Source organism: Thalassophryne amazonica, chromosome 4, assembly GCF_902500255.1.
Source record: "Thalassophryne amazonica chromosome 4, fThaAma1.1, whole genome shotgun sequence".
NCBI classification, from domain to species: Eukaryota; Metazoa; Chordata; class Actinopteri; order Batrachoidiformes; family Batrachoididae; genus Thalassophryne; species Thalassophryne amazonica.
Genome location: NC_047106.1, coordinates 107,272,848 through 107,294,666, shown reverse-complemented (window position 1 = coordinate 107,294,666; position 21,819 = coordinate 107,272,848). Strand labels below are relative to the sequence as shown.

The window sequence follows — 21,819 nt, the reverse complement described above, 5'->3', positions numbered from 1 at the left end:
CACCCATCACACTACACTGGAGCCCCTCAGGGCTGTGTGTTCAGTCCAATGATTCAACCTGCTGACTCATGACTATACTGCATCCCACAGTACAAACTGCATCTTCAAATTGACAGATGATAGGACACAACAGTAGTCTGACTCAACACTGACAAGTGAGTCAGGATATATAGAGAGTAGGTGGGACGACTGACTGACTGGTGTATGAGATGAACCAAAACAAAGGAGATGGCGGGCCACTTCATAAATATCAGAAACGGCCACCAGCCACTGAACATACACCTCTCCTCTGTAGAGATTGTGAAGAGCACCAAACTCCTGGTGCTCCTCTGGCAGAGGATACTATCTGATCCATTAACATCTGCTCCACCATGAAGACACCCCAGCAGCACCAATATGTCCTACACAGGCTAAAAAGGTCAATCTCTCACCCTCCATCTTCACTACCTTCTATATAGGGGCTATGGAGAGTAACCTAAACAGCTGGTTCGGGAACTGTAACGTTCAGCCATCCTTCCTACCCTTCAAAGGGTAGGAAGGATGGCTGAAAAGGTCACAAGCGCCTCTCTCGCAACTACCATGGACGTTTACCACACATGCTGCACCAGGAGAGCACAGCATATTGTAAATGACTCCACACACTCCTCACACTCACTCTTCTCCCCACCATCTGGTACAAGGTACTGAAGCATTTGGGCCTGCACAACCAAACTGTGCAATATTTTCTTCCCAAGTTTTCAGACTACTGAATGCAGACTGACCATATGCTTTGTGCAATAATGGCATAAGTGTAAACCATGTGCACTTTAAAACAACAAACAAAAATCTTCACATAGCTCAGGTGTGCTTTGTTTCCATTCTCACAAATAAACTGCATCACTGTAAAATAAAATTCTGGCATTAAAAAGAAAGAGGAAAAACTGATACTTTATTTAGTCAGCTGCTTGCATTGCTGCTGTTATAGCAGCACCTTAACCTTAATCTATCTGCCAGATGCACCTTAAATACTCCCTTTTATTCTTTAAACAGAATCTTGGTCCTGGAGAAACACAATTTCATCTTATGGTGTACTTGTACACAGTTGAAATGACAAAGCTATCTTTAATTTATTGGCCACACAAATAAAAGTGGTCTGCCATTATTGAGTTCACAAGAATATACGCACAACAAAGAAACATACTTAATAATATAATCCATTTTTGAAAATTTCCTCTATAGCCAGACTTTACCTCTTTTGGAGTGCATTTGCTGGGGTTTTGTCCATTCACTGCAAGTTTCAATGAAATTCTTGATGCTCCTGACATTTAGTTAGAAAACACTCCCTGGTACAGGTCGAATGGTCTGCCGTTTCTTTTTCCTTATTCTCATTTCTTGCATATCTCTTGCCAGGTCTATGTTCTGAAGGTTCTGTACCAAATCTGGAATGAGACCACCAATACATTTTTTTTAATTTATTGTTATATGGTATAATTGTAGGAGGTTATGTTGACATCATTTATAAAACATTACCCTGGCCTTCAGGTTTGTCCTCCACTTCTGGTGTTTCTGTAGTCAGAACATCTACTCCACAGTCCACAAGAAGGTTCAGACTATTCAGATGTTTATCACTTCCAGTTTCAACCAAGGACGATGTCCAAATGTCTTCTGTGCTCATTGTACCAGTGACCTCTGTCCTACTTAGTGTTTTTGAGGTTACTGGAACAAAAGTGTTTGCTTGAGCAGGCTCTTCTGGCTTTGATGAATATCTTTCATGGAGAATAGTTCTCACTTTTTTGAATGGAGGAACAAATGTAGCTGTTGTGCTGTCCCTGGGCACAGTACTTTTGTGTGCTTCTCTCTTTTTATTTTTTGGAAATGGAGGAACAAAAACTGTCATCTTGGAATGTGAAGATCTACCTCCTCCTGGGGTGAAGTGTGGTGTTCTCATCTGCCACTGGCTATCTATAGAGTTTTTACATCCCTGTGAAGACAAGATACAATAATTGTGCTAGTTGCTTAAAGCATTGCCACATCACTGTCAACACTTCACAGTTTGCTTACGTGGGTGGTGTTGTCATAATTGGCTGAAGTGAGTTGCTATACTGAAACACACTCCTGTCTTTCATCATACCTTAATAAAGAAAAACATTCTAACAAGTTATTTATATTTTGAGAGGAAATACACTGTCCTCAGGTGATATTAGTGATTTACCATCTGGATACATTCTTTCAGGGAGGACAGTAGGCCCCACTGGACAATCTACAGCTCTGTCAAAATCTTCCATCAAACTTCTTTTCAGGGGAGGCTGACCTACAACATTTTAAACTTTCAACAAGTATTTTTTTTATGATCATAATTGGGATACATGCTTAGCATATATAAAACTGGTCCTCTTTACTAATATTAGAGTAAAAACAATGCACTTACTGCTCATATCTGCATCCTCCACAGAACGTTTTCCTGCTCCCCTTTGTGTCTTGTTAGAGCTCTTGCTGGCCTTTGCTTTATCTTGCAATGGCACATTTTCTAATATCATGGAGAGACCTTTACCAATCTGAACGTCATCTTCTAAAAATGCTTTGGTACAATCCAGAGCTTCCTGCTGTGTATCCATGCAACCTCTGAGGTCACGTGAGTGAGTGCTTAGAATGGCAGACTCCTCTGTACTCAGCAAGCTGCGTGCGCCAGTGCAGCATTGACTGATTTCAGAGTGAACCATTGAACATTTTATTCCAAAGGTGGTAAATGTACAGTCCTTGATCTTTAATGAATCTTTGGATATGTTCTCCAAATCAGGATCACATCTGTCATTCACCATTTCAAAATTACACTGACTGGAGCTTCCAACCGTTTCAACAGTTCCAACAGTTGAATCTAGTCTCTCACTGCATGGGACAACTTCCTGAGGAGCAACACCCACTCCAGGAGATCATGCTGATTGGCTTTATGGAAATTACAATCTGAAGTGTTTTTCAAAATATCTATTTTGATAGATCAGACTTATAGGTGCCAAAAGAGGTTATGGAGTATAGGCTTGCGATACATGTAGAATCAGGACTTTCTCCATCAGCAGGTTCTTTCAAAAGAAGCTTTGCTTTCAGTAGGCTTTTCTGTGACACCTCAACTTTTGTGCCTCCTGCAGTTGTGAAAGAACAATGTATTTCTGGTGGACCTTTTTGTCCCTCTTACATTCCACATTCGCCTTTGTGTCTGAAATATCTGGAATTGCTGTAATGTCACTGAAGACAGCTTTTGCCTTCTGGATGGCTTCAGCAGAACATGTCACGGGTTTGCCAATGGCTGTAAAAAATCCGCTTTTCCTTGGTGGGGGATACAGACACTGGAATGGGGGGTTTCGTCTTTGTCCTCAACATCCCATTCACTCAAAAAAGATTTTGCTTTCTGAAGAGCTGCAGATGAAACTGAAAGCCTTTGCCGCTTGCTGTTTGAAAACCAGCATTTTGCTGTGGTGAAGCCTGAATTATGCTAATTGGATGACTTACTCTTGAAGTGTCATCTAGTTTCAGGTGGCTGTCACCGGCCTCAATCATATCACTTTCATTCAAAAGAGACTTTGCTTTTGCCATTGCATTAGCTGACACATACACTTTCTTCCCACTTGCTGTGCTGAATCCACAACTGCTCTTTCCAGCAGTAACAGAGGAACCAATATTTGATGTACACAGAGATGAAGAAGAGACTTTGGTGTTGAAGACTGATTTATGTAGAAGGATGCATTTGTCATAGCCATTGGATGCTTATATGCAACACTGGTACTTCAGCATCATCTTGATGTTTTTCATGAGCAGTACCTAATCCAATATCTACATGTTCACACACAATGGATCCCTGTAGAGATTCCTCAGAATTGTTCACTTTCATATGCTGAACATTTGCATATGTCAGAAGATTTTTCTCACCGACTCTTTGTATTCCTGACATACCAGCTCCACTGTACTTAAGGTCAGAGTCTTTGAAGAAAGTATTTGCCTCTTGCATCGCTTTAGCAGAAATGGAAATCCCTTTCCCACTTGCTGTCTGGAAGCCCATTTGAGAGGTATTTGAAACAATTTTATTGATTCCAAAAAGGTCCATTGCAAGTTCATCATTTGTACAAAATGAGGAATGCTTGTCTGTCAGGTTGCAAAAACAGACTGGATCTCTCTCCAAGCTACTTCCGTTGAAATTACACTCATCCTCTCTACTACACAAAATTTTACCAGTGTCTTTAGCCACACTTTGCTGAAGCTCATTATGAGTAACACTTTCAAGACTTTGCTGGTCTGGTGATTTCTGATTCTGACTGCTGCCACCAGTTTCTGGGACTGTCATGGGATTCTCTAAATCGGCAAACAAAGCCACTGCTTTGCTCAGACCTACTTTTGAAACTTTCAAGTTGTTTCCTCCTGCAGTTTTAAATCCCAAACCAAGCACTGAGGGATTTTTGTTCTCAGGCTTGTTTGTTGTAGTATATCCAGCTCTGTCAAGATTTACAGGTTCCTTTAATGCAGTCCTGCTACTGCATTCAGGACTATGCTTAGAAGATAGATGCACATCTTCAGTGGAGGAATTTTCATCTTTGACTGCATTTGACTCTGAAGGACTTCTGGCTTTATTTAAAGTAATCAGTGGTTCATGGTTACATTTATGATGAGAAATAGAGGCCATTTTGTCAGTTGCTTTTTCAAAGTGCTTTTCAGCATCTAAATCGAAGCTGTCATCAAAATCTATTCCTGAAAGAAATCAGGGTCAACTTCTTTGTCAGCTTCCTGAGAAGATGTGGCATTACCTTTGCAACGTTGGTTTAGTTTGGTAGCTTTGAACTGTGTAAATTCAAACTGAGTGTCTGCTTCTTCCAACAGACTGCACAGCTCTGTCACATCAGCTTTTGTGAAGCTGTTAAGTAGTCTTCAGTTTTTTAGCTGAACATGTTGGATGATTTGAGTTTTTATTTTTCCCTGATCCAACAACAGTGCTAATTTTGGCATTGCTCTGATGCATAGATTTGGTGACTTGGTCTTCAGAAAGGTTTTCACCTTCATTCTCTTCAAAAAGATGCCTGGCTCTCTTGAGGTTTGCCAAGGAAACCTTTATATAGTTACTGGAAGCCGTTCTGAATCCTGAAGCCTCCACAGAAGGAAAGGAATGTGGAGTTTTCTGCAGCATACTGTCACAAATTTGATCACTGGGTGGGAAACATTTTACAGTGGTGGGGTGCCTTCTCCAGTGCCATTCAGCTGTACGGATATGCTGTCTGCACTGACCGCACTCTTTACTCCAAGGCTCAGCATTTCCTTTTCCTGGTCACTCTGTATTCCAAGGCTCAGCATCTCCTTTTCCTGTCTATGTTGGGAACTTCGCATTTGTTTCAGTTCCTTGGAAACTATCACCCAATTGAGCATTGTCCTTTTCTGTAATTACAAACTTAAATAGAGTAGTCCTGTGGGTGTCCATTTTAAAGTCTGCTGACTGGTGACTCTGAAACCTTTCTCTGAGCTGGGGTAAAGTGCTGATGATGCAGACATGTGACTGTTATCTAATACAGCAGACTGAAATCCACTGTCACTTTTTGAGCTTTGAATGACAAAGTTACTTGGATTAGCAGGAGAAATAGATGTTCTCTTACCAACTGTATTACAATCACAGCCAAAGTTTGCAAGCATTTGGCTTGAATTTTGCTTTGCTTGTTTCAAAGCTGACAGACAAGCAAATGGAGAGAAGCCATTTCGAAGTTCATGCTCTTGCAGCGTTACTCGTGTTTTCCAGTGTCTAACATTTGACTGAGGTCTTGTGCAAAAGCTCTGCAAAGCTGTGACATTTCAACATCCTGGACTTTATCTTGTACTGAGGGTAGTGGACCTTCTTCAGTGAAATTTCCAAGTTTTTTAATTTTGTTGTTGATATCTAAGGTTTTCTTGTCATCACTGTAACAATCCACTTCATCCAAGGCCTTCTCACTCTGCTTGGGAATCACTTCTGGTTCTGAAATAAAGGACAATTATAAACAAGGATGAATTCAGGTAATGTAAGGATACTTATAAAAAAAAAAAAAAAAAAAAAAAAAAAAAACAGTCTCCTCAAGGCCAATTAATTTGTCCATTCGCTGTACACATATGACAATTTTGGATTGAGGTCTAATGAAGAACATGAGAAGCCAATTTAAAATCTATGTTTTTCTTTCCTGCATTTACATGTAATTATGTTAAACAACATAAAATAGCAACTTTTGTATCGTACAATTATATATTTGGATGAGCAATACTACTATGACGCAAAAATATTGGAACAGGTGACCAACAGGTCTCTGCTATGATCAGCGTGTCCTGTCTTGATTGATTTTTAAAACGATGAAGAACAGCCAGCCATCTGAAGAAGAGCAGAAACTCAGACTGTAATACAAGAGGCATACCATTAATCAGCAGTAAGAACTGGAAAACTAAATTGGAATTTGCCAAAATACTAAAGATTAGATTCAACACCTTTGAAACAAAGGTTAGATGGCTAAATATGCTTGATTAACCTCTAGCAAAGTGATGAAAGGTGAAAGTCCAGGGAAACAAAAGACATGATTCAAAACGTCAACTTATCTATGAAACATAACATAGGCAGAGACATTTGCTGGACTTGTATGGCTGCTTTTGGTATATGCTCACTGATCATTACTAATTATGTGGTGTCTAATGCTGGCAGAAGAAATTCAAAAGTTTACACGAACATTTTGTCTCCCAATTTACAGAGAACTGTTTCCACATTAATCAAGATCTTTAACATGCAGCAAGAACATGAAACATTCTGCTTCTGCCAACTCAACATAGGACTTCAGCAGGGAAAGAGTAAAAGTTTCTAAACTGGCTAAGTCTAGACCTTAACCCAAATGATCAGCATTTACCCTCCTGAAGCAAGACTGAAGTGAGAGATTCCTCAAATAATTAAAACAGACTGCTGTCATAGCCTATAAAATCAGTGCAAAAGACTAACCTAAAATTTTGGTGGACACAGCAGCTGCAGGCTTAATGCCAAGAATAGGCTCCACAGCCCTGACATTAGCACCACGTCTGTTACTTGATGTCAGTATTAATCCACCATGTAGTCAGTGTAGCCCCGTCTTTATACATCATAGTACAGTTAACGTATGGACTGGATTTGTGCCATATGTGTCAAAGCCAGCATCCACAAAATTTCACTGTTGATAACTTTTATTAAATACAAGAATTACAGTGATCTATAAAAGAAAAGAAAAACAGCACCATGGCGGTTATTTTTTTATTTTTCAGGCCTCCTGTGCACTCCTGCAATGTTTTCACCTGCTGCGCCTCCGTGCGCCTTTCAGTCCAGCCGAGGCTGTGTCGTCAGCTAACAGAGCACACTGGACAGCAGCTTCGTGCTGCCCATTCGGATCACCAGCATGTGCACTCAGGACAGTGCCTGCATGGATATTTATGCCGTGGTGGACAGCACACAGCGCAGGTGGGACAAGAGAGGAGCTTCCTGGCCACTGGCCGCCCTGCACTGTTGAAACGCATCTGAGGCTGTAGGAGGTGAGTTCACAGTATATTAATGGTGTCATGGGCTGACGAAACAGTTCGTCTTATGTCCTATGGGGTTAGATGGTGGTCAGTGGTGAGTTCCATCACCTCTGAGCCTCTGACGCATGCAATGTGGGGCAGCGGTGGTGGTGTCACAGATGAGCACAATTTCACATTATTTATGTCACCCATGTGAAGGAATTGAAATATATCTGTACTGTATGGTCTTTTATAAATATAACATCCTGTTCAGATCTGCGTGCGGCGCGAGCTGTGCAATGCACTGACCTGCAGTGGCACACGTTGCTTTCGGTTTGATCGCGTGCTGGTGACATCCACTGCACATGATGAATGTGTGCCACATACATGTTATTACATATAAACATTTCCCTTGCCCTCCCTGGCCAGGGCCCAGTGGAGGTTAACATACGTGGCACATGCAGGGAATGCCGGCGGGCTTTGCAGTGATGATCCATCTCAGAGCTCAATCAACCACGATCAGATTGTTTCAAATGCTGCTATGACGCCATCAGACTATGTAGAATGCGATCAGATGACGCACAATATGCACATAGACCGCGATAGATCGTCTCAACAGCACAAAGTGTGTTTTGAACTGTGCAACACACTCGGGACAGCCTACCAAATGCACTCTAAGAAATAAAATGTTGAATTTAATTCATAAAGTTAAGGTAACTTTTTCCACATAACATTGTCAATTAAGTGCAAACAATATTGTAGTTGAAATTAATTAAATCAAATGAAATATTATTATTTAGATCCCTAAAATTAACAATTGCAAGTATATTGAAAATAATAGTATTTATTACATTTAAAACCCGTTTCATTTCTTAGAGTGTGGGATCAACTACGTAGACTACCTGAGACTGCCATCTGTAGACAGCACCTCAGTACTTCCTGACTATGGCCGGATGTATCATTCTGTTGCCATTCGGCCTCAATTGGCGTATGTGTGACGGGGGTATTAAACTCAAACTGAAAGCAAATCTGTAAAACCTGACATAAATTAATTAAAATTATAAAGGCAAGACGATGCTTCGCTTTGGTATACCTGTAAATAATCAGTTTATTGCCAGTTTTATTCAGACAAGTCAGGGGATGGAAAATGAACATTTCCAAATCACTGAATGTCTTGGACATTATTTACATCAATTATCACGAAATACAAAATTTCTTTCACCAAAACATCAAATCTAGGCTTTCATCTCAGATGTGCTTTTTGGCAAATTGTAGCTGAACTATCGAGTCAATCCTTCTCCATACCATGTCATCATATTCATCACTTCATTATATTTTAATTAATTTATATCAAGTTGTAGAGATTTGTTTTCAATTTGAGTTTAAGGAAGATAATTTTAGATTTTATTTTTTGTATTTGAAATGAGATTAACAAATTGAAATGTGTGAAATACCAAGTGTTCCAATACTTTTGAGGGCAGCTGAGAAACACTCAAGGGCAGGTGTAGTTTTAAGTGAAATGCATTATCCTGGTATCACTCAGGGAGCAAAATTAAGAGGTTATTTAAAAAATGTCCTCAGAGAGCAAAATTAAGAGGTCATTTAAAAAAAATTCCGTCCTTACCTTAATGGACTTACTAAACAGTCTTCTAAATTGTGTTTCTTCAAATAATTAAATTAACTGTCTTTACTTATCAATAAAAGACTCAACTTCTAGATGTCTTGTGCTGTTGAACGTAACTGCTTTGAAACAATCATAAAATAAGGTGTTACTGATATAACTCACGGCTTTCTGTCACCACTCTCAAAACACAACAGCACTGTGGTGAAATCCAGACCTTTCATACAGAACAGAGGATGAATAAATTAGCAGTATTTCATTCAGCCCGAGCATCCTATATCTCATATTAGCCAACAGAACATGAATCAGCTGCCGTCTGCTATTTTTATCTAAAAACACATATAAGGCAACCTGAATTATAAGAAATGCCTCTTTTAATAACCTGGACTTCATTTCTGGCATAAAATATGGCCGTTTACTCACCGATATAACTTTGTGTCATTAGGAGTCCACGGTTTGGACGAAGTGTTAGATTTAAATTTGACTCAAAGACCTTTCTTCTGCTAAGGTGGATTAGAACTTTTTATGGTACACAGCGCCAACTACTGTACAGGAGGGACCTAGCAGTCAATATGTGTCACCGATTTCAAAATGGCTCTTTTCAACCAGACATGTGGCACTGTGACATGTGAATTATCTGGGGTGTCCAATCAGATTTCAGGGGTGTCCAGTGCCACCCTGGCCTCCCCTCTCGCTCTGCCCATGCTAGGAATTGTTCAACATTTGACATTTCCTTTTTCAGTGTGAGCTTGCCACTGAATTCCCCAGAGATTCCATGAGATCTCATCCATTTTCGATCCAGGAAGTGTTCAACATTTGACATTTCCTGTTTCACTGTGGACTCCAAATTTAGCACTTCCTGTAGCAGGAAGTCTTACATTAGGGTTTAGAGTTGGTTCATTACGCCACTGATGCAACACCAAGAACCCTGTACCCTGTTAAGGTTAAGCATGGTGGTGCTTGCATCATTCTTGCTGCCAGTGGACTGGTGCATTACATTAAATGGTTGGAATTATTACAAAGGACCATCAGAATCCTTCAGCAACACCTCAGACCATCAGCTCGATGTCTGAAACTCTGAAACAATTGGGTGTTTCCACAAGACAATGACCTCAAACACACATCAAAGCTTGTGTAATGGATAAAGCAGGGTGCTTTTGTACAGACCTTCTCAAACTCATTGAAAAGATCTTGATGGTAGCTAACAGCTGAGTCTGTGTCAGGAAACAATCAGACTTAACTGAGCTCTACCAATTCCAAGAAGATTGGTAAAACAGCCACCCAAAATTCTGACAGCTTGTTGATGACTACTGCGTCTGGTGAAGGTGAAACATGCAAAGGAACATCCTAACATATATAGTTGTACTGCACACATAATTTTGACCCTGCATTTACTTTGGAAAAAAGGTGGGAAAAAAAAAAATACACAGGCCCAGACACCCATTGGGTCCCATCCAGTCTGTGAAGCAGCGACTCTAGAATACCTCCTGGATATTCAAGCATCTCACCCTGTCCCTGACTGTAATACTGATACCTGACAGAGGAACCTCATTAGTACCTCCAATTGTATCCACAGCCTAGATCTTCTGGACATTACCCAAATATCATGCCAATAGGTGAGGATCAAAGCATAAATCATCTGGTAAATAAAGAGCCTCGCCTTCTGGTTCAGTTCTTTGCAATGACCGTCTAGTGCTCATCTGTAAATCAGACGCAGCCCCGATCTGCCTATCGAACCCACGCTCCATCTTACCCCACCTGTGAACAAGACACAGAAGCATTTGAACTCCTTCACTTGGGGCAGTAACTCTCCCCTGACCCAGAAGGGGCAATCCACCCTTTTCTGACAGAGCACCAGGGTCTCAGATTTGGAGGTACTGATCTCATCCCAGTCACCTCACACTCAGCCTCAAAACTGCTCAGGGCACACTGGAGGTAAGGGTCTGGTAAAGCAGATGGCAAAAATGTATAAACTTGTTTTGGGAGGAATTACTGCCATTCGCTTAGCACTGTTAGCTTGCTAACATTAATCAAGGACCACAGCGCTATTTACTGTGTGCTGCCAGAACTGTCAAGGGCATTATTCAAAAATATATGCATCAGGGAAACAACAACTCTACCTCTTCCTATTTTCCCTTTTCAGTTTGAAAGCTTTCGTGAGGTTGTCAAATGTCTACCCAATTTACAAAATGCATAATTAGCACGTTTGCAATTGATCTCATGAGAAAGTGTGCATTTATTAAAACTGTACTCTTAAATAAAATTACAAGGATTAAAGAATGAATTGAAAACTTCATTCTTTCATTATATACATCCGTTATTACAGTTCACAGGATTAGTAACAAATTCAATTTTAAAATACAGGAATATAAATTAAGATTTTCTGCAGGCATTTAGGAGATTAAGTTTGACTACATCAATACCCATCCAATGAGTCGCAGTTTGTGGATGTAATTAATTTGGTGTTATATTTGTGCCAATGATACATTTTACAGCACATACCAAAACAAAAGTTCACTCTTTTGGCATCTCTTGGAATAAAAATAAAAGCAGAGGTATCAGAATGAAGAAACAACTCTGTGCTCCATCTAAGTGGGACATAAAGAAACCTCTGGAATATTTATAAATCACAAGTGGCAAAAACCCGGTGGGTGGGGGGGGGGGGGGGTGAAGAACGGGTAACTGATTAACAACAGAAATCTGACATCAGTGTGACCTCTGGATGCCTTCTCATGTCATGCAAACTGTACAAATCAACAGGACTGCTAGTATATTCAGAAAAGCTAATAAATTAAAACACAAATTTCACAATCACTGTTTCCTTATAAAAGTAAGAAGACATTTTTTTCCAATCAACATATGAAAATGTCTCTGTGAAAATATATTTTCTCTCTTTTTACATAAACATATTATTGTACACATTGTATTATAGTCTTCAATACAAATATTTACACCAGTGCAAATGTTTTGAATCTTTAAAACGAATCATTTGGCTGGTTAAAATCCTCCAGAAGCTACCGGAAATGGTGGTATCTGCTCATCATGTGTGGTTATTCTGGTTTCCGCCTCAGGCTGACATGAGGTGGCTCTTGTGAACTCAACACGATGTCTATGGATATGGGAGAGGGAAAACCGACTCATCATCTGTGCGATCTTCTCCTGAGGTACACCATGCTTGTTCCTCCTACAGAACACACCAATGCAGCGTTAGCATGAGATGTTCATAAAGTCTACATATAGTGTTGTTATCTTACGAAGTAACATATGAAATTTCAGAAAAATTACTTCTCCAGTTCAAGAGGATCAAATTTTCCAGCGGGTGTCAGGTTCCCAGAAGAAGATGCCGTATCCTCTATCCAAGGCCTGGTTAAAGCAGGAATTTTATTTTTTCTTTAAATTATGCTCTGAGGAGACATACATGGATCCAAACAGGTGGCCCGTACTAGCCCTCCACTGTGAATGGGCACCCCAAATGCTAAACTTTGAAACTTTGCAGGAAAATCAGTGGCCTCACTATGGGTATGGCTTACCAAGTTTGTTCTAACCATTTTAAACAAGCCACAAGCAACTTCGAAAGAAAGTAGCAGAAATGATCAACATTACAATGTGTTGTCTCACAAAAGAAAAGTCCCAAAACAATGTAGTAGCCTGTCAAATATTTGACCATGTTGCAACAGAGAGACTCAGGACATGTTACCAATGTCTTGTAGCCACTCTATCTAAAAAAACAGAGGTACCCCTGTGAGAGAAATCAATCCAAGATATACAGTGAGACAAATAAGTATTTGATCCACTGTTGATTTTGCAAGTTTGACCCTTTGAACCAAAAACAATACTACCACAAGTGTTACTGCTGTGCATCGGTGTAATTAAATGAGTATTGAGGATATTTAGAATGTTGAATTTGTATCTGATAATTAAAATGGCCATCATGTAGAGTGAGGAAAATAAGTATTTGATCCACTGGAGTTTTTGCAAGTTTTCCCACCTACAAAGAATGAAGAGTCTGTAATTTTTATGTAGGCCACACTTCAACCGTGAGAGACAGAATCTTAAAAAAAAAAAAAAAAATCACATTGTATGATTTTTAAATAATTAATTTGCATTTTATTGCATGAAATAAGTATCTGATCACCTACCAGCAAGAATTCTGGCTCTTTAGAAGTCCTCCTATTCTGCACTCTTTACCTGTATTTAACTGCACCCGTTTGAACTCGTTACCTGTATTAAAGACACCTGTCCACAACCGCAATCAATCATACTCCAACCTGTCCACCACAGCCAAGACCAAAGCGCTGTCTAAGGACACCAGGGACAAAATTGTAGACCTGCACAAGGCTGGGATGGACTACAGGACAACAGGCTAGCAGCTTGTTAGAAATGGAAGAAACACAAGATGACTGTTAATCTTCCTTGGTCTGGGTCTCCATGCAAGATCTCACCGCGTGGTGTAAGGATGATTCTGAGAAAACCCAGATCTATACGGGAGGACATGGTCAATGACCTGAAGAGCGCTGGGACCATAGTTGAAAGATTACATTCGTAGCACACTACAACATCATAGTTTAAAATCCTGCAGGGCACACAAGGTCCCCTGCTCAAGCCAGCACATGTCCAGGCCCGTTTGAAGTTCGCCAGTGACCTTCTGGCTGATCCAAAGGAGTCATGGGAGGTTATATGGTCACATAGAGCTGGTTGGTACCAGCTCCACTCACCATGTTTGGAGGATGAGAACAACCCAAGAAAACCATCCAACCGTGAAGCATGGGGGTGGAAACATCATACTTTGAGTGTGCTTTTCTGCAAAGGGGAGAGAATGACTGCACTGTATTGAAGGGAGGATGGATGGGGTCATGTAAGAGCATTGAAGATGGGTCATGGCTGGGTCTTCCAGCATGACAATGACCCGAAACACACAGCCAGGGCAACTAAGGAGGGGCTCTGTAAGAAGCATTTCAAGGTCCTGGAGTGGCCTGGCCAGTCTCCAGACCTTATTCAATAGAAAGTCTTTGGAGGGAGCTGAAACTCAGACGTGAAAGATCTGGAGGCCATCTGTCTGGAGGAGTGGACTAAAATCCCTGTTTCAGTGTGTGAAAACTTGGTCAAGAACTACAGGAAATGTCTGACCCTCTGTAATTACAAGCAATGGTTTTCTGTACAAAATATAAGTTCTGTTGTTCTACTGTATCAAATACTTATTTCATGCAATAAAATGCAAATGAATTATTTAAAAATCATACAATGTGATTTTCTGATTTTTTTTTTTATTCTGTCTCTCACAGTTGAAGTGTACCTACGATAAAAAAATTACAGACATCTGCATTCTTTGTAGGTGGGAAAACTTGCAAAATCGACAGTGTATCAAATACTTATTTTCCTCACTGTAAATACATTGCACTGCAAATGAATACTGACTGAAATCAAATTTCCAAACTCACCATTTTAACATATGGCTTCATTTCCCAAGCTTGAATGTTTGTATTGTCTATAATAACGGGAGAACGGCCCTCATTCATCGCTTCTACAGCTGAAAAGGATTAAAAGCATAATAAAGACAGAGCACAAATATTTTCAAACCACATGTTTCTCAATTATTATTCCCCTAAGAGAAGACACTGGTCCAACATTATATTTGTGGGTCACCTTCATTTCCTGAGTGGTTGCAGAACAATATTTCTGACTATTTTTAATATTTCTTACAGCAACTGGACTTCCTGTTGATCTTGAGGACATTTCACATTATTTTTTGACTTTCTGGACAGTGACTGCATTAAATCATGGCATAACATTTTTCAAGTTTTGGAAGGAGGAGTGGGATGTCACATCCATTTATGTAAATTAAAAACAAACAAAACAAAAAAAATTCAGTTTCACAATACTTCCATGACTAAAAGTTGTGTGTTCCATCTTTGAATGACTTTTTAGCCAGTTACTTCAACAAGAGCTCAGCAGGACAGGAAATGAAGAGAGCTGCCGATGATTATTTATTTCCAAATTAATGGGTATTTGGCATTATTTTTGTTATTTTTGTCAGCTTTATTTTTCATCAAAAAATATTTGTGGTCCAACAGGGAAAACTAATTTCTCACAGTGTTGATGGTATTACGTAATCTATATCATGGTGCACTATAACACCAGTCATGAGTATGACACTGGAGTACCGCTCATCCCTCACTGATAATACCTTATATTTAATAAGGCAATACCTTTGGTCTGGTTCCATTCGTGTGCGGCTCCAATCAGGCATGGGTCATAGAGGTAGCCATTTTTTCTCGGCAAAATAGTTATCTGCACTCAGGATTAAGCCACTTGGTCCAGTGGAAAGCAACTCCCTATGAGAAACATTGATCACAAAAATTCTGAAAAATTACAAAAATAATAATAATAACAAATAATGATAAGGAATAATAAAAAGAAGAAAAATAAATAAATTGAAATAGGGTTACAAGTCAAGTCTGGTAAGATGCATTTCACTTTGCTGCATACACAATGCCACAGAACTGCCTTGGATCCTGTAAAGCAACCACTCAGGGAGATGGTCCATCCTCAAATTTTACCCAAACTTTACAAAAGTACCCATCTATCTACAGCAGCCAGGTGAAATGTTGGCATTAAATGGACCTGCATTATATAGCGCTTTTCCATCTGCATGAGACGCTCAAAGTGCTTTACACATCAATGCCTCACATTCACCCCCGATGTGAGGCTGCTGCCATGCAAGGGCCCACTACACACCAGGAGCAACTAGGCGATTACGGACTTTGCCCAAGGGCCCTTAATGATTTTCAGGTCAGGCTGAGATTTGAACCAAGGATCCTCTGGTCTCAGCCCAACAGCTTAATCATTAGACCATCACCTCCCCTAAGGGAATGCCTCCCCAAGGCATTCCTTTGGCCATCTCCAGCTTCTGGTGTCCTCAACATTCAGGCACCTGTGTACGGGCTAATGCATAGAGAAATGTGCCACATGACCAAAATGTCAAAGCTAACCTTACAATACAAGTGACAACTACCAATTGCTTCTTTATCATGTGAATTTTACGAGGTGCATCCAAAAACTATCCGACCTTAATTGCTTTGTATTCTTACTTCCTTCATATCACAAAAACTTACTTCAATTAAAGAAATTCATATATATATATATATATATATATATATATATATATATATATATATATATATAATTAATGTGCTAATAGGCCAGTTATGGTCAATTTTGATGTCATTACCATTTCTGACGTTGATAAAGTTAATCAATAGACCTATCTTAATCTGACATAATTGTATTTTCATAGCTGAGACTGGCATAATGGTCTATAAAAGTTGTATTATTGGTTTCCTCATGCAAGAGAAAACATATAGACATCAAAATTGTCAAAATCGGACCATCATAACAGATTTTATGAATCTGACCCTTCACGAAAAGTGCGTTGACCTTGACACATTTTCGGTCACTTGTGACGTAATGCAAGGTCAACAATGGGTCAAACTATATATTAGATGAGTAATTTGATATGCATCTCAAACAGATTGGGCCACTTTTGTATTTTGACCCTTTTGTGACCAAAAATGGGTTTTTTGGGCCAAAAATGGTTAAAAAAGATTTTTTTTTTTTTGGCATCGCCCCTGATGTGAAATCTTACTATATAAGGACTTGATCTAGCATAGATGCCTGCTTGTAACAAAAAATGCTGATTTTTTAAATTTTTTATTAAGTGCTTTTTTTGCCTTCTTCTGGCTGTCTGTGTTATACCTCCGCCAACAAAGTTTGGTGGAGGTTATGTTTTTGCACGTTGTTTGTTTGTGAACAGCCTGTAACCCACAGTTTTTCATACTCGTATATTGTTATGAAATTTTTTACAGAGGATAGGATTCATAATGCAACAAAAAATATGAACTGTACAGTCAAGTTACTGTTAGCAAACAGTTTGGTGCAAGTTCTACAATCGTCCTGCAAACTTTGGGAATCTGAACTATTTCTGAATTGGACCTGGACCATATTGTAATTGTGCTGCTGCAACCCCCCCCAAATGTTTGCCAGGCCGTGGTCCAGAAATAGAAGTAATTTTCAATCAAATTTCCAAACTCTTTATGTATTTCACAAAAAAAATTAATCTTAACCCTAAACCTTATGATAATTTTAGTCCTACAACCATTTAAGATAAGATGAGACTGAGAAGTGTAGAGCCTCATTCCGACACTGAAAGCAGGCAGTGAGTGCCCTTTTAGAAATAATGGTTCTGATTGGGGAGTGACAAATAAATAAATAATGCTAGCTAGCTAGTAGCTATCAATATGTGAGCCTTCTCAAATACGTCATGATTAACTGAGCTTGAATCAGAAATACCACTGGCAGACTGTGCAAGAAAAAAAAGTGGAAGTGAACAGAAGGAGTTTAAGCGACTGAAATATGACTTATTTTTCTACCTCTGCCTGTGTTCCACGCAGTTTGCGAACCAGAGAGAAGTGGGGATTAGTGACTCAATAGCACAAGGCATCATTATATGTCATGATATCACCCACACTTTTCAGACTATCTGGCTTCACCATCTCCCGTTGGCCACCAATTTTCCCTCCATTTCTCCAAAATGTTCGCATACATGGGCCAACGTTTCCATATATGCACATTCTGGCATCAGGATTGTTTTTACAGGTTAATTAATCAAAATAGTTGTTTTTCTACCAGTCAAGTTCTCCAGTAAAGTGTGAGCGTTTGAGATCTGACACCAATCATTACTTTTAAACTGAGAAACATATTCCTAAGATCTAAAAGTTAAACACTAAGATTCTAAGAAGACACGTACTTAGCCCGTGTTGATTTCCCAGAACCTGGCAGCCCTCTCATCAATATCAGCACCAAAGAAGAATGGCATCCATGTACGTTGTCAGGAGGCTTGTTACGATCCTGTTGCTGACACAGCTCATATTTATGATCAAGTCTCTGGCGTCCATCACAGTCCTCATCAAATTTAGACCATTCCTGTTTTGCATTTGCAGATCCACTGACATGAGAATGATTTAACTGCATGTCAGAGCCACACGCCCAATCATTCCTGTTAGGTTGCCATGGAGGATCACATAAAAGCCCTGAGAAGGGTGGCGGCAGCCATTTGGTGGTGGAAACTGAGAGCTGGTGGAAAATAAGATGGCAGCTGATAAATGTTTGTCACACCTGAGCGGGACCAGGGATGACTCTTGTTTGGAAAGCTGGACGTGCGGGTGAATATAGTAGATGGAGATGGATATCGATGGAACAGGTGTCTGTGGAAGCTTGGATTTGTTGGCATGTTCATGCCAGAGATCATGTCCGTGCTGCTGGTCCTCTGTTTCCTGTATGGCTCATTTTGATACCAGTGCGGCCAGGATGGGAGTTTCTGATGCCTGCTTCCCTGCTCAGTGTTCCCATCTGAGGATATGCTGATGTGATGAGTTTGTCCTGAGCTGGCTTTCGGCGTATCTAATGTTTTGGGTGATATGGATGTCTGAGGTAAGGCTGCATCTTTTTTCTCTTGGTTACCATCAGCACCGTGAAGTGAGTCGATGTGCTCAAGTTCTTTGTAAAACTCACTCAGTTTGTCTTCGATGTCCGTCTTCTCTGTATGTGGAGGACCTGCCGGTCCAATGAAGGCGGTGCTGGTGAATCCGACCTGCTTTAAAACACGCTCCCCTCAAACTGCTGTCTGCATATTCGAACTCATCGCTCTCATCTTTTCTGACTTTGTCGTCTTCATTGTTACTCTGTGAATTATCACCAGTGCGTCTCTCTGTGTCAGCAGAAGATGACATCTACAGGACAAAACACGTAAACTCACTTAATACAGAACATCTTCACATGTTTATGACATCTGTTGTCACATCAACTCCTTTACAGTCATATTTTACAGTGACTATATTATACAAAGATACATGATATATTATTTTTATAGCGTCTGAACGAAAAAGATGAATTTATGCCTTTTTGGTGGCAATTACAGCGTTCATAAGATAACACGAAGGTCACTGAAACAATACATTAAATCTACAGCATATCTATGTTTGTATTTATTCTACTTTATAGTTTCCAGGATATAATAATGATGAAAATCGTTGGAAACCCGTTAAAGAACGTGACCGGAACAACAACCACATCTCAGTCGGCCGGTGTTTGCGGAAATGACGTCACAAGTAATACTTTTCCGCTGGTAAAATATTAGTGCCGCCTGGTGGACTGGATGTGGATCTGCAGACATGTCGTCGCCAGTCTCATTTTCTGATAAAACCAAATACGTATAATAATAAAATAATAATAATAATAATATACGCAATGTAGGTTCAACTGCCCCTGCCTGCAGAGTTCCCAACAGAGTTGGTCACATTGCTTTGAAATAAAACCAGTTGCTGATTACAAATTACATGTCTTTTTTGTAACATAATCCATTAAATTACAGGAATGTAATACGACTACTTTTGGATTACTGAAAATGATGCACATCACACTAAAACAAATGGACACAACCACAAATATGCTTTTTGTTCTCTTTATCTTGTAACAAATTACGAATGAAAGCAAAAAAATCTCAAAACATATCTTTTTCAGGTTCCTGAACATTGTCCTTTTTTTTCTTTTTTTTTCCCTCAAAACAATTTTTATGTTATTGCAATGCACATTGTTAAACTCAAAATGATGGTAATATTGGCAGCTGTTCTTCCAAGTAGTGGAGATGGACTGTTGTTGCTTGAGGTTTCCATATAGATTTTCTTCTATTTGCTGGCATCACAATGAGTCTTAAAAGCCAACCAAACAAACAAACAAAAAAAAAAAAAATCACATGTGCTTCTAGTTCAGTTCGAGTTGCACTAGATAATTAAAGTTTAATAAAATTACCATGTTTTAATAATAAATTTATAATCAAGTGATGATTGATTACTAACTGTAATCTGACTACACATTTATCCACCAAGACAGATAGCCATTTTTTAAAATCTGATTACATGATCCATTACTACGCAACCCTGCATACAAATATATAATACATAAATACATATGGCTTTAATCAAAGATACCCTACCAAAGTGCAGCACTGTAACATGCCTCATATATATATATATATATATATATATATATATATATATATATATATATATATATATATATATATATATATATAGTAATCGCGACATCATGAATTAAAAGAAATAAAAATCTAAAAGCTGAAATGATAGTGTGAATAAGTAAGTGCCCCCTAGTATAACACATACAAACCATCCTTCTCTGTACCACTTCATCATGAAGCTGTGTAACTGGTGATGCAAAATTTATAAGAAGCTCAGATCATTCAATGAGAGCGTCTTTTCAAATAAAAGCAAGGCTGACATCTCCCTCCCTCTCTAAATGTGCGTGAAGCTTTCCTGTTGCCTGTCTGATGTGCGTCATTTATTTATTCATTTCAATACCAGCTACTCCAGTCAAGGGTCACAGGAGCCTCTCGCAGCAGTCATAGTGTGAAAGGCAGGATATATCCAGGACACCAGTCTATTGCAGGGCCACATATAGACAACACATTCACACTCACACCTACGGTCAATTTAGAATCGCCAACACACCAAACACACAGGAGATGTCATCACCAGAAAGTGTCAGACCATAAATAACAGAAAGAAAGTGTGAGGAAGCCGGGGATCCCAAAGGGAATCCAGTCAACATGGGGAGAACATGCATATTCATGGCGGGAAGCAACCCCAGGACTTTCTCACTGTGAGGCAACCATGCTAACCACAGAGACACTGTGCCGCTCATGCGCAGGTCAGGGTTTTTATTTTATTACACACACCCATACAACTGATCATGAGAGACAATCTGCACCACCAGACCTGCAGAAACATATGGTGATTAATGAAACAAAGCTGACCTGAAAGGGGTAGAGGACTAGAACAAAAAGCTAATGGATGTGTTGAGATAGAACCCATGAAAGTATGTTGTTAAAGACACTAAACATTTATATTGGACTTTCCCAGGAATTAGACTGTTAAACAAAATAAACTCAAATAATAAATGAGTAAATGCCAAAAATAAAAAGTACACAACAGAGCACAAAAATCCCAAATTAAAGAGCTGGTAACAGAAAAAAGGTGAAACTTATAGTCCAGTGTGACTGATGTACTGTATGTTTTTTCTTCTTCAAGAGGTATTTTTTGACAGGTGCAACTTATACTCCGGAAAATATGGTTATTTCCAGTGACAACTTCACAAAACTGGGGAACCATTCAAAATGCCTCACTGTCGTCACTGTGAACTGTGGCTTGAATTCAGTTTGGGGGTCCTCTCACAAACTGTCTGCAGCCTTTGGACCCAAAAAGAACAATTTTACTCTCATCAGTCCACAAAATATTCCTCTGTTTCTCTTAAGCCAGTTGATGTGTTCTTTGGCAAATTGTAAACCTCTTCTGCACGTCTTTTAATTAAGAGGGACTTTGCGGGGGATTCTTGCAAATAAATTAGCTTCACACAGGCATCTTCTAACTGTCACAGCACTTACAGGTAACTCCAGAGTGTCTTTGATCATCCTGGAGCTGATCAGTGGGTGAGCCTTTTCCATTCTGGTTATTCTTCTATCCATTTTGATGGTTGTTTTCCATTTTCTTCCACGCATGTTTTTTTTTTTTTGTCCATTTTAAAGCATTGGAGATCATTGTAGATGAACAGCCTATAATTTTTTTGCACCTGCATATAAGTTT

General features: G+C 39.4%; 1 protein-coding gene and 1 long non-coding RNA gene across 2 annotated transcripts in view; both read right to left on the bottom strand.

The window, feature by feature from the left end:
* Positions 1–21,819, bottom strand: part of brca2 (BRCA2 DNA repair associated) — a 117,470-nt gene that overhangs the window by 28,292 nt on the left and 67,359 nt on the right. Inside the window, 16 exon segments of the mRNA XM_034168830.1 lie at positions 1,217–1,302; positions 1,304–1,418; positions 1,510–1,937; positions 2,041–2,110; positions 2,192–2,290; positions 2,408–2,899; positions 2,964–3,140; positions 3,143–3,307; positions 3,310–3,411; positions 3,414–3,695; positions 3,739–4,719; positions 4,722–4,885; positions 4,887–5,217; positions 5,840–5,962; positions 18,278–18,752; positions 18,823–18,891. Coding sequence (XP_034024721.1) covers positions 1,217–1,302; positions 1,304–1,418; positions 1,510–1,937; positions 2,041–2,110; positions 2,192–2,290; positions 2,408–2,899; positions 2,964–3,140; positions 3,143–3,307; positions 3,310–3,411; positions 3,414–3,695; positions 3,739–4,719; positions 4,722–4,885; positions 4,887–5,217; positions 5,840–5,962; positions 18,278–18,752; positions 18,823–18,891 — 4,159 coding nt within the window.
* Positions 18,417–19,257, bottom strand: LOC117508596. The gene is made up of 2 exons (XR_004560136.1): positions 19,156–19,257; positions 18,417–18,891 (listed from the first exon to the last, which is right to left on the bottom strand). It is a non-coding gene; the product is annotated as an uncharacterized LOC117508596 (long non-coding RNA).